This window comes from Otolemur garnettii, unplaced genomic scaffold (assembly GCF_000181295.1).
Source record: "Otolemur garnettii isolate 467f Iridium unplaced genomic scaffold, OtoGar3 scaffold00027, whole genome shotgun sequence".
In the NCBI taxonomy this organism is placed as follows: domain Eukaryota; kingdom Metazoa; phylum Chordata; class Mammalia; order Primates; family Galagidae; genus Otolemur; species Otolemur garnettii.
The window spans coordinates 13,232,119-13,247,321 of NW_003852422.1; the positions used below are offsets into that span (position 1 = coordinate 13,232,119).

At 44.7% G+C, this 15,203-nt stretch overlaps 1 protein-coding gene across 7 annotated transcripts in view; it reads right to left on the bottom strand.

The window, feature by feature from the left end:
- Nucleotides 1-6,729: 6,729 nt before the first annotated feature.
- Nucleotides 6,730-15,203, bottom strand: part of ZCCHC2 (zinc finger CCHC-type containing 2) — a 59,185-nt gene continuing 50,711 nt past the window's right edge. For 6 of the 7 annotated variants that reach the window (XM_023512368.1, XM_023512369.1, XM_023512367.1 and 3 more), the window contains 2 exons: nucleotides 12,790-14,283; nucleotides 9,739-11,836 (listed from right to left, as the gene is read on the bottom strand). In XM_023512368.1, the coding sequence (XP_023368136.1) occupies nucleotides 11,769-11,836; nucleotides 12,790-14,283 (1,562 nt within the window). In that variant the 3' untranslated portion in view covers nucleotides 9,739-11,768. Of the gene's footprint in view, nucleotides 6,875-9,738; nucleotides 11,837-12,789; nucleotides 14,284-15,203 lie in introns of those variants that run through there. The other variant, XR_002773052.1, reaches the window with a different exon arrangement.

A 15,203-nucleotide genomic window follows, 5' to 3' on the forward strand; every position in this document is an offset into this window, starting at 1 on the left:
CTGGGAGACTATACAGTATTTGCAAAATATAAATCCCATAATGGACTGGTATCCAAAATATATGAGGAATTCTTAAAACTGAACAATAAAAAAGCAGCCAATCCAATTAAATAATCAGCAAAAGATTTCTGAACACCTTGCTTAAGAAGATGGCAAATAAGCATATGAAAAGATGTTCAAGATTATACTTCAGCTAGGAATTGTTAATTAAAACAACAATGATACCACCATACATCTATTAGAATGGTTATAGTCCAAAACACTGACACCACCAGATGCTGGTGAGGATGTGGAGCAACGGGAACTCTCATGTATTATACTGGTAGGAAGGCAAAAATGGGGGAGTCACGCTAGAAGATCGTTTGGCAATTTCTTAGACAATTAAACATACTCTGACCATATGAACCAACAATGGCAGTCCTTGGTATTTACCTAAATGAGCCAAAAACTTATGTCCAAACACCTGCACACAAACAGTGCCTTTATTCATAACTGCCAAAGCCAAGATGTCCCTCAACACGCAAATGGAGATGAAGGAACCATGACACATCTAGACAATGGGATATTACTTAGCAAAAAAAGAAACGACAATTGACTTGTGAAAAGACACAGACAGAGGAAGCCTGAGTGCATACTTCTGGGCAGATGCAGCCAACTTGAAAAGGCTACATACTGTGTGATTCTAGCTACATATATGACATTCTGGAAAAAGGAAAACTGCAGAGTCAGTAAAATATCAGTGGTCATGAGGGGACAGGGGAGGGAGGGAAGAACAGGCAGAGCACAGAGGATTTCTTCTTTTTTGTTGTTCCAGTTTTTGGCCGGGGTTGGGTTCAAACCCAGCACCCTCAGCATACGGGGCAGCACCCTACACCTTGAGCCACAGGCGCTGCCCAGCACAGAGGATTTCTAGGGAAGGTAAGCTATTGTGTATGATACTGTAGTGGAGGATACAAGTCATCACTCATTTGCCAAACCCACAGAAGTATACAGCAAAGAGTGAACCCGATGAACTATGAACTTTAGTTAGTAATGAAGTATCTGTTAGCTCAGCTATAAAAATGAGAGCCAAAATACAAGTATAGGATGACTATGAATATGTAGAATAAAAATAGCTAACACCCAAGAATGCAACATCTAATCCAGACAAGGGAAGCATTTCTAATTTTGAGAGGCTCTAAAATAGGAAGGCAGGTTTTGAATAAGAAAACAGTTTAAACAAATATATAACAGTATGTTCATGCTCCTTATATGCTAGGCACCACATTTAAATGCAGTTTTACCAACCTCACACAAACCTATGGGGTGGACACCAATGTCACCTTTATCTAGGGGGAAGGGAGCTCCTGTGTGGCCCCAGAATGTAAGTGACAGCCTTGGGATTCCAACTCCATCTATACTAATCACTTCTACATAGTTTTTTGTTTGTTTGTTTTTTTGAGACAGAGTCTCATTGTGTTGCCCTCAGTAGAGTGCTGTGGTGTCACAGCTCACAGCAACCTCCAGCTCTTGGGCTTAAGTGATTCTCTTGCTTCTACCTACCAAGTAGCTGGGACTATATGTGCCTGCCTCAACACCTGGCTATTTTTTGGTTGTAGTTGTTATTGTTGTTTGGCAGGCCCGGGCTGGATTTGAACCCACTAGCTAGCTCCAGTGCATAAGGCTGGCGCCCAAGCCACTGAGCTACAGGTGCTGAGCCTATATCATAGTTCTGTTCAAAAAATTTAGCAACTAAAGTTAAACAGAGTAGAACCATAATATCACTTGTTAATCGATCCTTGTGAAATGCTTGCTAATTGCTTGTCCAAGACTTTATGCTCCTATCTTCAGCAAACTCACTCCCTCACCCCCCAGACACTAAAAGACAAATTTCAGCCACTCACCTCTCCGTACTTCCATAGTCCAAGGTGGTCAAGTCCAAATGCAGCTTTCTGTACGCCTCTCCTACTGGAGTATTGAGTTTGGCTTGTGGCCTCACGCACACACTATCTGTGTAGGAAAACAAGCCCTCTGGTGTGACTGATGAGAGTTACCAGAGATCGGTGACTCAGGGACAAGGTTTGGGTCTTCTGGGACAAGTCCCTTTCCTGTTTGATCTGGGAATGGTGCCGTGGAAACTGGTACAAAAACCAGAGCTTGACAAAGGGAAGGTTGAAGTGGCCTAGTGGCAGCAGGACCCTTGGGATGAGGCCCACGGTCACTGGGCACTGCAGGCACACAGGGTGCTGACCTCAGACTCTCATTCCAGCTTGTAGGAGAGATGGAAATGGGCTTGCCTGTGAGGAGAGTGACTGAAAAGGGGAGGTAAGAGCTGGCAAGAGGTAGTTGGTTAGCAAATACAGTGAAATCACAAAATCCTTGCAGGGAATCCACAAATCTCCATCCCAGATAAACCTGACCCTTCTCTTGCCCTGGCTTTCTACATCATTAGGAAAAAAAGTGGTCTCTAAACTATGCTGTGTGATTGGCCACCCCTCAAATATCTGGTCTCTGCCTCAGACGAGCCCCAGCCTTGACCCTGAGCCTCAGGCTTCAGTGACTCAGTGCTCTGCTCCCAGTTCCAAGCAGCAGTTGCAGACCTTGCCCACCCCACCCCCTTCTCCCAGAACAAAATGAGGCCACAGGCCACTCTTCCACCCAAGTACAACTCCTCACCCCCTGGGCCCTTCCCTCCAGCTCTGTTCACAACCCGGCCCCACCAGTTCTCCAGTAACAGAAAGTCACCAGGGACATTGCTGACGGATTGCTTCTCTCTACCCGTGATGATAACTGCCAGTTCATCCCTGAAATCTGTTATTTATCATCTTCAGGGGACTTCTCTTGATCTTCTCCAAGGTCTCTTAATTCTCACTCTCAGCCTTCTTTGATGGCTCTGCTTTCTCTGGAAACTTTCACTCGGCAGGAATGTGTTGGGGGGAGGGAGAGTCCAGGGAATCCTGTGTTTTCACTTGAGCCCAGGACTCTATTACAGGTAACCCAGGACAACACTTTGAGAACCACTGGCTGGCCACATGTCATTCAAGCACCACAAAACCATCCCTGCAGAGATCTATGCTTCCCTTCAGACCCACCCCTCTCGGCTCCCTGCCCGCTCCCTCTGCCTCCAAGCCCTGCTCTGGCTGGCCCTACTTTCTCCTCTCCCCTTACCCAACTCATCCCATATGAGCTACTTTTCTGAAATCCACCTTTGCTTGTGTTGTTTTCTCCACCATCTCTCATGTCTTCACTAAGGCAAGTCACACTTGTTCCTTCTTGGCCCAACTAAAACATGTCCTTGGATAAATCCTCCTTCAGTTCTCGGCAGGCAGAACCCATCTCTCCATTCTCTGTGGTCCACGGCGCGTCACTCCACTGAAGTCAGCTGTGCCCCCCCCCAACCCCCCGCCTGAGCTCCCAGCCAGTGTTTGCTGTGTCTGTGTGCAAGGACTGACTTCTCTTTAGTGTGCTAAGAAAACAGCACTAAAAGGGAGGGTGCAAATTCCTCTTTACAGAACACGAGGACTTTAAAGATAATCCAAAGTGCAACTTTATTTGGACAAGGTTGGTAAACGTCAGGGGTCAGCAGGCTTTTACTGTTACAGGGCAGTAAATATTTTGAGCTGTGAGGGTTACATGATTTCTATCGCAGCCGCTGACAAGACATAAAGGAAGCACAGGAGCCATGTTCCAATAAACTTTATTTGTAGACACTGAAGTGTGAATTTCATATAATTTTCATGTGTCACTAAAAATATTTTCTCAACCAATTAAAGATGCAAAAACCATTCTCAGCCTGTGGGCTGTAATTTGCCAACCCTTGGCTCACTTTGTCAGTCCCAGAGCTAGGCTTAACCTCATGGTGTCTGGTATGAGAATTAGTCTGGTAGCTTTATCTTTTGGCTAAAAAGTCCCTGGAAAATGACAGCTTTATAGACACGAGAAGAGAGGAGCCTACAAGAGGAGCCCTGGATGGAGGAGGGACAGCAACACAGCCAGCCCTGCACTCATGCTGCCCCCTGGGGACCAGCTGGCAGACATCTGTCCTTCCTCCCAGCTTTTCCCTGGGGACCTGAGGACATTCTCCGTCTCCCAACCACAGTGTGACAGTTGAGGTTTGTGTTCCTGACCAACACCAAATAAGGACTTCAAAATAGTAAACCAGAAAGCTATGTAAACCTTAATAATCACTGAAAGTGAAAAAGCAAGTTTCAAGTCAGTCACAAAATTTTGGAACTTAAAGGAACGTGAGATCACTGAATTTAATCTCTTCCCACCATTTACTGACCATCCACGTAGCTTTCGGACAAAAAAAGGTCTAGAAAGCACAATAGTTGCTCAAGGTGACAGCATGTTTAAGGCAGAGCCTGAGTCCCGCCTGCCTGACCCCAGTGCAGGGCTGTCTGTACTCCCACTGACACACCTGAAGGACAGGCACAAGGTGTCCAGCCGTGCCCCAAAGCCACACTGCCCAGCACTTGGTCACTCACTTGCTCTGGGTCCTCAAACACTGATTCTCACCCTTCGTGTCTTGAATTCCCTAACTATAAAATGGGGCAGAGAACTGACCTCCTGTGCTATGTCCGGCCTACTCCAGGTATTCAAGTGTTGTTAGCCACCACTGCAAATTTATTGGAAGCCTACTATGTGCCAGACGTTGAGTGCTTTGTGTATTTTGCCAGGTTTAATCCTGCGAACTGGTCTACAAAGTGAGTGTTATCTTCCTCTGTAAAGCAGCCTGAGAAAGGTCATCTGTGTGGTGGGTGCTGAGAACAAAGCCAGGATTAGTAAGGCCTGTCCAGCAGGTTGGTTTTATGAGGGTGTCCAAGGCACAACTGAGTTCCTACGTAACAAACAGGACTTAACTCCAACACGCTCGCAAAGAGCAAGCACTGACTTACTAGGTAGCCTGGTGGCTTCCTTAGCACTTAGCCGTGCTGGGTGGTGTGAGGATGGTTGCTTTTATTTCCATCCTGATTCTTTGCCCTAGGTGTGTTTTGTGGGGCGTGGCTAGTAGAAGCAGTGCTTGGGACAACCAACTTGCGAATCTCAAAGCTTTGGAAATACCAGCAGTTACTTGCCCTGTCTGCTCATCCCTTCATCCTTAATTTCTGAAGTCTTAAAACTAACAGAATATCCACTTCATGCTCAACTTAAGATACGAGGATAATAAAAATCTTTGTGAAGCAAAACTCAGTGTGCCCATGAGGCTATCTGTGCACATTTAAAACCTTCATTGATACTGCTTGAATTTATCTGAGATAAATATTTAAAGCTTAGTTCTAAAAGTCCTGAGGTTTCCTATCTTTGGAAATTTTCCCATTCCATGTCTTTAAATCCTGCCACAGAGACACAGAAAAGAGACGTCCTGACAAGCTAGGACGCAGCTTGCGTTCCAGGTGTGCCCACGGCCAGGTCCAGCCCTCTTAGGAATCCAGGGGCCACATAGTTGTTAGTCTGTGGGTTCCTCTCATCTTATAGTTTGTAAAAGCCACTGCATGTGGTTCTGCGTAGACACACCCGGGAGGCAGGACACGGTACAGGCTGAAGTCGAGGCCTGGCCTTCCTCATTTAATCTTGCTGATTATACAGAATACAGAGGGGGAAGGTCCCGTCCCTTTCACAGTTGTGATGCGCAATGAACAGAGAAGTGCAAAGGAAACAGTGAAGAACCATCGTGCCTTTAAGGTGTTTATACACAACTCAGATGTCAACGGCTGAACGCAGAGACTGCTCAGATTGCTTTTATAGCCAGCCGCCAGCATTCTTTAAGGTTTTGGGCACAGGTTTACAATCCCAAATGTTTTCTCTCTTACGTTTAATTTTTCTCTAATTTAGGTCAGTAGGAAATAGCATCTGCTTGCTTGCACTGTCCTCGTCTCCCACCAGGTGGCATTGCATTCCAACCAGCCATTTCTTCTGGTGAAAGGCTGGAGGAGGCCTCCTTAGAGCCGATCAAGTTGGAGCTGTAAGAGGAAGAAGAGAAACAATGAAGAACCACCCAACCCCCCGCCTCACCCCACCTCCCACTCCCAAATTTCAAAGAGCAAAATGGGACCTTGGGATTATGAGCTTCTGTTGACCAAAGCCTGCAATCACCAAAGATGGAGGAGACTGCAAGGAGGGCCTATGGTCCTGGTGTGTGATATACCCCTCTTTCCGTAGCAGGAAAGAGGAAGCTTCAAACCCTGTGCTGCCATGATCCATAAACTCATGCACACACCGAGTTCTGGGAATGTGTACCCGTGTTCCAGTCTAGTGGGCTTGTATTTTCGAGAGGACAGCGTTTAAGAATTAGGTAAAATTTTCTCTGGAATATGGCAAAGAAAAGTTATTTTTGCAAGAACAGGCCTAAGAGCTGTGATTTGCAAGCAGTGATAGCATAAGATATGGATGCTAGATTGACCTTAGGAAGCCAGACTGGGGAAAGCCAGTGTGTTAATGGGCGTCCCTGGGAGAAGACAAGCTTGCCCTCCCATGGCCTGCCCTCTGTGCAAACGGCACAAACACCCCCTCGGCCCCCAGGTTGACATCTGCCGCCCAACCTTCAGACCCCAGAGCCCTTCATTCTGCTCTCCACACGGAAGATGCGGAGATGCTGTGCCGTGTTTGAAGTCAGAGCACCCCGTTTCCTCACTTCATCCTTCACACCTCAAAACTCATTTCTCTGACAATATGTGAGCCCTTTTGGTGGGGTGGGGGAGGGGAGTCAGCATTTTTTTCTTTATTCTTTTGAGATGAAAGTGTGGGAGGGTTATGGGGTTGTGCTATTGTCACAGCTTGCCTCCATGTGGCTTCACTGCCTTAACCTTAGAATGCTTTTGTAATCAGTATGCGGAACTGAAAAAAGGTGTCTTCCAAGCTCATATGGATGTTGCTCCTAAGTACTAGATGCTACCTGTTAAAAAAAGAAAAAAGATATTTTACACTGTGCTTTCATCTCCTTAGAACCTCCTCAGAAAAATCTGATTATTAGTACTTACAGAAAAAACTAAATCTGCATTTGTTATGTGACAAACTTATTTTAACTCTGATACTGAATGATTGATGCAACTCAGCATGTTACGAAGTCCGTCCCCACCATTCATGGCAACCTCCAACTAGGTTTCTCTCCAGGGCAAGGAGTACTGTGTCTATTATCAGTGGACGGGGCAGAATTAACTAACCTTCCTTCACCTGATGAGCCTAAAGAGCCACCGACTTCACTCCCAGATGAACACATTCTCTTTCACATTTCCCCGTCTCTAAAAACAGTATAACAGTCCTCCTACTTAATAAAATTGAAGTCAACTCACAAAATTTAGGTGCCTTTCTGTTGGCTCTTTTCCATGTATTTTATTTAATCCTCAGAGCCATAAGTTAAAATAAAAATGTTCCCTTCCATCTAGAGAAAATGAAGCTCAGAGCTCTACTGTCCCTTCTACTTGTCTCTTGCATTCCTTTCTTTTCTTTTTTTTTTCAGACAGAGTCTCACTTTATTGGCCTGTGCGTGCCGTGCCATGGCATCACACAGCTCACAGCAACCTCCAACTCCTGGCAATTCTCTTGCCTCAGCCTCCTAAGTAGCTGGGACTACAGGCACCTGCCACAATGCCCGGCTATTTTTTGTTGCAGTTTGGCCAGGGCTGGGTTTGAAACTGCCACCTTCGGTATATGGGGCCGGCGCCCTACTCACTGAGCCACAGGCGCTGCCCTCTTGCATTCCTTTCTAAATGGGCATTGCCAAGTCAGTTCTTCCTCTGAGCCTTTTCCACTGCCAACACATAGTCCAGGACCTCCAGGCCTCACCCTAATCTTCTCCTCAACTTTTAGGCTTTCCTCAACCATCCAATGATTTCCAATGATTTTCCTTCTATTTAGAACTTGGAAACTTCTGATTTTTCAATCAACTCCAAATTCTCTAACCTGGCCCCATTCTATCTATTGCACCCACAAAGCTCCTTTTTCAAAATGTTCCCTCCAGTGTGACTGTGTTTGTTTCCATCTGCCTCTCTCACCACACACCACTATCATCTCTGTTCCTGGGACATTTCCTGCCCATCATGTGTCCCCTTCCCTTGGGGTGACCATCAACCCTCCCTGCCCACACTGAGGCTCTTCTCCAGACTCACCTCCACCACAGGGCCTTGCACAAATACGCAGGCTGCACATGAGCCCCTGGCCCAGCTCAGGAAGGTGAAGTGGGGGGAGACTCAGGGGTCCCTCATACACTGTCAGTGTGTTTGTAAATCCTTTGGAAAATATGGCCAGTCTTGGAAAACTAAACACTTGCAAGTCTTACGATTCGGCATTTGCACTCCCAGATTTTTTTCTTTTTTTTTTTGTGAGACAGAGCCTCAAGCTGTTACCTAGGTAGAGTGCTGTGGCATCATAGCTCACAGCAACCTCCAACTCCTGGGCTCAAGTGAGTCTCCTGCCTCTGCCTTCCAAGTAGCTGGGACTACAGGTAACTGCCACAACACCCGGCTATTTTTTGGTTGCAGCCATCATTGTTGTTTTGGAGGGCCTGGGCTGGATTCGAACCTGCCAGCTCAGGTGTATGTGGCTGGCGCCTTAGCCGCTTGAGCCACAGGTGCCAAACCTGCACTCCCAGATTAATACCTGAGAGACCTCTTGCACACACAAATCAGAATGTTCCTAACAACTTGTTTGTAACCCCCCCCCCCAAAAAAAACCAAGAAAGAAATGGTACAAAAACATTCCTAACAACCTCATTTGCAGTAGCCAAAAAAATGAAAAGCACCTAAATGTCCATTGACGAAATGGGATATTTATCTATGTTCTTCCTGACACAATCATATCATTATAAGGTAATGAGAATGAAAACTGTGGGGCCACAGAATCAGATGAGCAGAGCCAGGCACAGAAAACTAGGCCCTGAAGGACCCTTTTTATAAAGCTCAGAAAGAGCAAAAACAAACTATATATTTAGGGCACATGTGAGGAAAACTAAAAAAGCAAAGGAATAATACAATTTTTCAATTGTGGTAACCTTGGTGTTGTAGGGGAAGGAAAGAAAGGGGACAGGACAGGAACATGAGTAATGGCACTGGAGACATTCTAGTTAATTCTGAAGTTGGGCTCACGACTTAAGACATGCTACATTATAGGGATGTATTTGTTGGCAAAAAAGGAAAGTTGGTACCCTGTAAATAATCAGGGAAATCTATAATCATTTCAAACTCACCACCTGACTGGACACAGAGGGAACACCCGCTAGATGGCTCGGGACAATAACCTAGTGCCTGAGGGCTCGAGCCCTCTCTGTCCAGGACTGTGTCAGAACCACAGGAAGGGCACAGCAGAGCGACAATACCTGGGCCCCCAATAGTCTCTCATAAATACTGATTGTGTAAAAATTCTCACTTGAGTCTGCATTACAACAGAGAATTTTCAATGAAGTAAAAGACACTGGATGTTACTGACAGGTCTGAGCAGTAATTTGTCCTTTCCACTTTTGGTGGGGCAGGCCTGACACAGAAACACTTCTATGCTCCAGGGAGACAAGGACTCCATCTTGTTTACACCACAGTCTCCAGGACACAGCGTGTGCCCAACACACACTGATATTCGGGCTCCTTCTAGTGGTCACACGGAAGACCTGTGGTCAGGCCATTTGGGGAACAGAAGAATGTACAGATGGTAAATAACTTTGGGATTCACTGCCCACGTTAAAGGGAAATGGGTTGATCTTTAAAAAAGAAAAAATCACCATGTACGATATCCTTTCACTTTTATGAAATTTGTAATAAGGCACAATTCTTAAGCTGTTTTTCATTTTTTATTGCTGTTAATTCAAGGAAAAAAGGTTGCATAAAATCCAATCTGTTCTAGAAATATAAGTGGCCTTTCCAGTACATAACATTTCAAATATCAAAGTATATGGTAAACATACAAATAAGGAGAAGGTAACATACCTCCTATGTACAGTACAGTATTTTAAATCATAAAGTAAGCTCCATAAAGTACAACTGGCAAGTGATTCACAATGCGGCCCAGATGTGGCTTATCAAAACTCTCACTTGAACAACTTAACTGCAGCTTAACAATTAATTTAATAATGTGGTCCAAAAATACCCAGATCAAATAAAATATATTTAATCAAAATAATTTTCTTTACTCGAACTTTTTTTTCTTTCTAAGTTAAAGCTTTCATCTACCCCTTCATGCCCACCCCTTCCCCTTCCCCATAACTCCCACCCCTGAAAGAAAGTTTCAAAATGTACATTGGTGCTATAAATATAAATGCTACTCATGAAGCATTAAATTAAGCTTCTTTTTTTCAAGTTTTTTCTCTTGTCTAGCAATCTGTTAGGCTTCTGAACCAAGACCAAATATTAAAGTTCCTCTGCTGCATACCAGCGTTACCCCACACGACAAAAATCCATCACTTCTGTTCTGTACTGAGAAATGGAAAAGCAAAGCCCCAAGCCCTTAACCTGTGACCATACAGTGGTAGTTGTTCATTGCTGTTGAATGCAGCAGTCACCAAAAAATACACCCAGTCTTCCAGATAACCTCAGTGCACTTTAAGAAATCAAAAATTACCTGGAAGCAATTTAGTACATAGATTGGCTTTTAAAAAACTTTTTTTTTTTAAAACAGCAGCATTAAACTTAGTGACACGACACTGACATGATTAATACCGTCTTAACACACTCAGAATTCAGTCTTTCACATTATAATCAAGCATAGTGGTAAACTGTCATAAAAGTGACTTTGCTACGAGAGACAGGTTAGGGAACAGAATACCTGACCTTTTGTAGAAACCCATAGCTTCTGATCGGATTGCAAGAAACCATACACAATTTAAACACAACGTAACACTGTAACAGTTGGTATAGGAAAGGAAGAAATTTTCACTCAAGTAGTGTCTCTTTGAGCACAACACGGTGGTAGACAACAAGTAAAATTGGCTGTGGACTTCCACTACAAACACAAGCACACAGAGAACAACATTCACACCAGTGTGTTCACTTTGTGTCTCTCTGAAGCAACAGGCTAAAAAAGTATGATGGAAGTAAAAAGTTTTTTTTTTTTTTTTTTTTTTTTTAAGAAAAAGCTTCTGTCCATTTCATACATCCTATGTTTTCAGTTTCATATGGTTTGACTTCTTCCTCTCTCTTCCACTTACTTTTCTTTTTTATTTGGACAATAAGCGCTGCATATATGTATTCACGTGACGCTGTTTATTACACATATACACACTATTTCAGGAGTTTGATTTCTCCCGTGAGATTAAGGTGAAACATTTTGCCCTTGGTTTCTATGCAGAGCAGTTTACGAAGTGTGGACACAAACACTGCTGGCCACTCCTGCCGAAGGCCAGGGACAGAGTGAGGGGGGTGGGAGAAAGGTGTAGTGTAGGGGGGAAAGTGAGAAAAGCTGGGGAAGAAGCAAAGTTTCTTTTTTTCAAAACCATATGACTGTCACCAGTGTTGTAAAAAAAGGTCAAATACACAGTTTCAAAGATTCAGTAAACATTGCACACAGCAAGTATTCAGTGTAAAAAAAAAAAGCACGCGTCAACATTTTCCTTTTGATAGTTTGAAAGTTTAAATTACATGTATCATACATATAAGCCTGTTGTTGAACCAGGAGACCAGAGGCTCAAAAGCATGGCATTCTTTCTTGTTTTGGACATTGGTACAAGAGAAACGAAAAATCCCAACTGCATAGAAATCTAGGAAATGTATAGACAAAGAAACGAACAAAATACCTTTCCTTTCCTCCCCTCCACACCCCATGACTCCCCACACTTGAGTGTGTTAAGTAGGCAAGCTTTACTTGTCTCAGTCTGCAGAATCCAACGTATCGTTAGAAGGGGGGAGGGGAGGTGCGTATCTCAGTCTGTAAGTGCCTAAAACGGGAAAGACAGAACTGCTAAGTCACCGCTTACAAGGAAACGTCATCACAAACCACTACAAGATAGCAAAGGGGCATGCTCTTCACAAGGCACCTTCCTCAGCACTAGTACCACTTCAAAACGGGAAATCAAATAACTTCAAAAAAGGAATACGAAGTTTGTGCTTTACATTCAATCTGAAGCTACTGAACTTGACTTTCCTTTAAGAACGCCAAGTGAATATACTCCCAATTCAAGACTTTTTTTTCTCCCTGGGTAAGATCTGGCAGAATGACAAAGGCCAAATGCAAGTGTAAGACAACTGCTAGAGGTGGACAGTGCGTTTGGCATCACTCACACCTAGCGTATGAGCACATCCTTCTTTCTCGTGGTGGTGGGATTAAGCTTAGTACCTCTGCCAATCAGTGGGGAACTATTTAGTTCCTGTAAAATGCAATAGTAATCTTGGAATTTTTTTTTTAACATTTGCTGGGAAGGAAAAGAATAGCAGGGGGATATACGCATGAGGGCAGCTGGCTATGCGATATATACTACCTAGTTACTAGAAACCTTACATATCAGGATGCCTGGATTACTGCCTAGGTTTCAATATTTAAAAATTTTGCTTACTCTATGAAACAGAATTGTAGTTTTAAAAAAAGTGCTGCAAGCAAGAGATTTATCATTACAATAATGCAAATTCCCATTACATTCTCCTTAAAAAGTGCCTGTAGAGTTTATTCCTTAATCAGTAACTGAATTCCTCTGAACTTCCTTGTGCTCTGTGTGACCTGGATCTATACTAGGTTTTTCCGGTTGTATTTTGTGATTTGTCACTGAAAACACAATATCCGTAAACGAACACACAAACAGATCTTTCTGCTACAAGAGAATCCCATGATCAGTAAGGAAAGGAAGAAGAAACAGGTGAACTCAAAAACAAGTCCTCTGGGAGTTATTGGGATTACCTTGTTGATTGGCCTCCATGGACGACTGCTTACAGTCCTGTGCATAGTGTCCGCTGACACCACAATTGTAACACGAGACATTCCCATTCTTCTTGGGCCCCGAACCACTGGTGTTGGCAACTACGTTAGGTGCTGGGTATACAGGATAGAATCTCCCAAACCCTGCCATCTGCTGCATGCCATAGCTGGCCTGGCTCCCCATGACGGGGTCATGTACCAGTCCATTTGCATATGGAGTCTGAGGCAGAAAAAAAGGAAGTTGGTTTCCATTGCTCTGATGTGCTTGGTTGAGGTAGCTGCCATTGCAAATGGATGGCAGAGTAAAGAACGACGGGACTCGGTACATTGGTCCGGGCATTGGATTAGGATAATAGTAACTATTTAGCTGAAGGTTTCCATTGGTCCCACAGCTGCACCTTCGCCCACAAGAACCACATGGACCTGAGCCCATCTGCTGTGGTGGTACTACTGTCCCATTAGCGTTCGTGTTCCCCACAGCACTGATGTAAGATGTGCTGTCACTCTGTGCAGTACTGTGTGTCAAAGCAGGGCTTGGGCTCGGGGCTGGGCCTGGGGTGTGGGTAGGAACTGCGGGAGGAACAGTAGCCTGGGCCTGGCTGAGGCCCGTGCTCGCCGGCTGGGGAGAAGGGGCTGCTGTGTTGAGCACGCTGGAGTTCTGGCTAGGGAGCACGCCGGCAGCGAGGGGCGAGCCTGGTAAGGTGTAGGAAGCTGGTGGCTGTGCGGCTGAGAGGCCAGCTGCTGGAAGAACTACCTTCACATTGGTAGGCTGAGGGACTGTCCCTGTGTTTCCCTCAATTTGAGGCACCATTTGATTTAGTCCTACCACTTGAGATGCAGACTTTGTGATGGGGTCCGTGGTAGCAACAGGTGACCCTGGAAAACTACCTGGGTTGTGGACAGGAATAAAGGCAGTGTTTGGTGATCCGATGCTCAGACTTCCGGCTGGTTGTTGAGGGATGTTGACCGTGCAACTCTCAGAAGATCCCTGTGGTGGTGGCAATTTTAGCCTCTGAAATGTTAGGTGCAAAGCAGGAGTACTACTATGTGGAAGGAAGGTTGACGGAATAGGTAAAGGGGAAGCCAGTAATTCAAGGTGCTTTTCTGATTCGCCAGTAGAAGCTGTTGGCCCTAGTATTCCCACAGGGGTGGAATTTGTGGACTCCCGTATTGCAGAGACAGCCACAGGGCTGGGAACAAGCATCCCTATTGTTTTACCATCAGCAGATTTGGGTGCAGGAACAACAACTTCAGACTTCTGGGCACCGTTGTGCATGACACAGTGTAAAGTTGGCATAAAGGAAATATGCTGATACTTGGGTGAGTTTAAGGGGTCTTCTAAAAGGCTTCCGTTCTCGTTTCCTAGTGAAGCAATCTGTACAGGTGGCTTGACAGTGACAGTCTGGTTGACAGAACCATAACCTGTGAACCGAGTTGTGGATGGATTCCCAGAATCCTCAGAATTGCTGTCTGTGTCTAAAGGAAACACACAAATACAGATATTAACACAAGCCTAACTCCCACCCTTTCTTGCTAGACGTAGAATCTAAGTAAATCCCTCTATCATGTTTCCAAACTGTCCAAGCTGCCTTTTTTTTTTCTTTTGAGACAGAGTCTTATTTTGTCATCCCCAGTAGAGTGCCATGGCGTCATGGCTCACAGCAACCTCAAACTCTTAGGCTTGAGCAATCTCTTGCTTCAGCCTCCCAAGTAGCTGGGATTACAGGTGCCCACCACAATGCTCGGCTATTTTTAGAGACACAGTCTGGCTCTTGCTCAGGCTGGTCTTGAACCTGTGAGCTCAGGCAATACACCCACCTTGGCCTCCAGAGTGCTGGGATTATAGGTGTGAGCTACTGCGCCCAGTCCCAGCTGACTTTCTTAATGAATCACCATTATATACATGTTTCATTTAAAAAACATGGGGATGGCTCAGTACCCATAGCTCAGTGTGGGGGGAAACCCACATACACAGAAGTTGGCAGGTTCGAGCCCAGCCCAGGACCACCAAACAATGACAACTACAACAGAAAAACAGCCAGGTGTTGTGGCAGGCACCTATAGTCCCCCTACTTGGGAGGCTGAGGAAAGAGAATCATTTAAGCCTACAAGTTTGGGGTTGCTGTGAGCTGTGACGCCACTGCACTCTACTGAGGGCGACACAATGAAACTCTATCTCAAAACAAACAAACAAACAAAAAAACCCACATAGGGATATAAATAAAAAACCCCAAAAGATTTGGAGACTGAATGAAGCATAGTATAAAACAGATTCATTTAATACTATTGTATTATTAGTGATGAAAGTATTATTTGTAACCTTTATAAATTTTAGGCAATCCATTCAGTTTAGATTCTGCACTGTCAAATTCAGGTCTTCAATTTACCTCAGATAA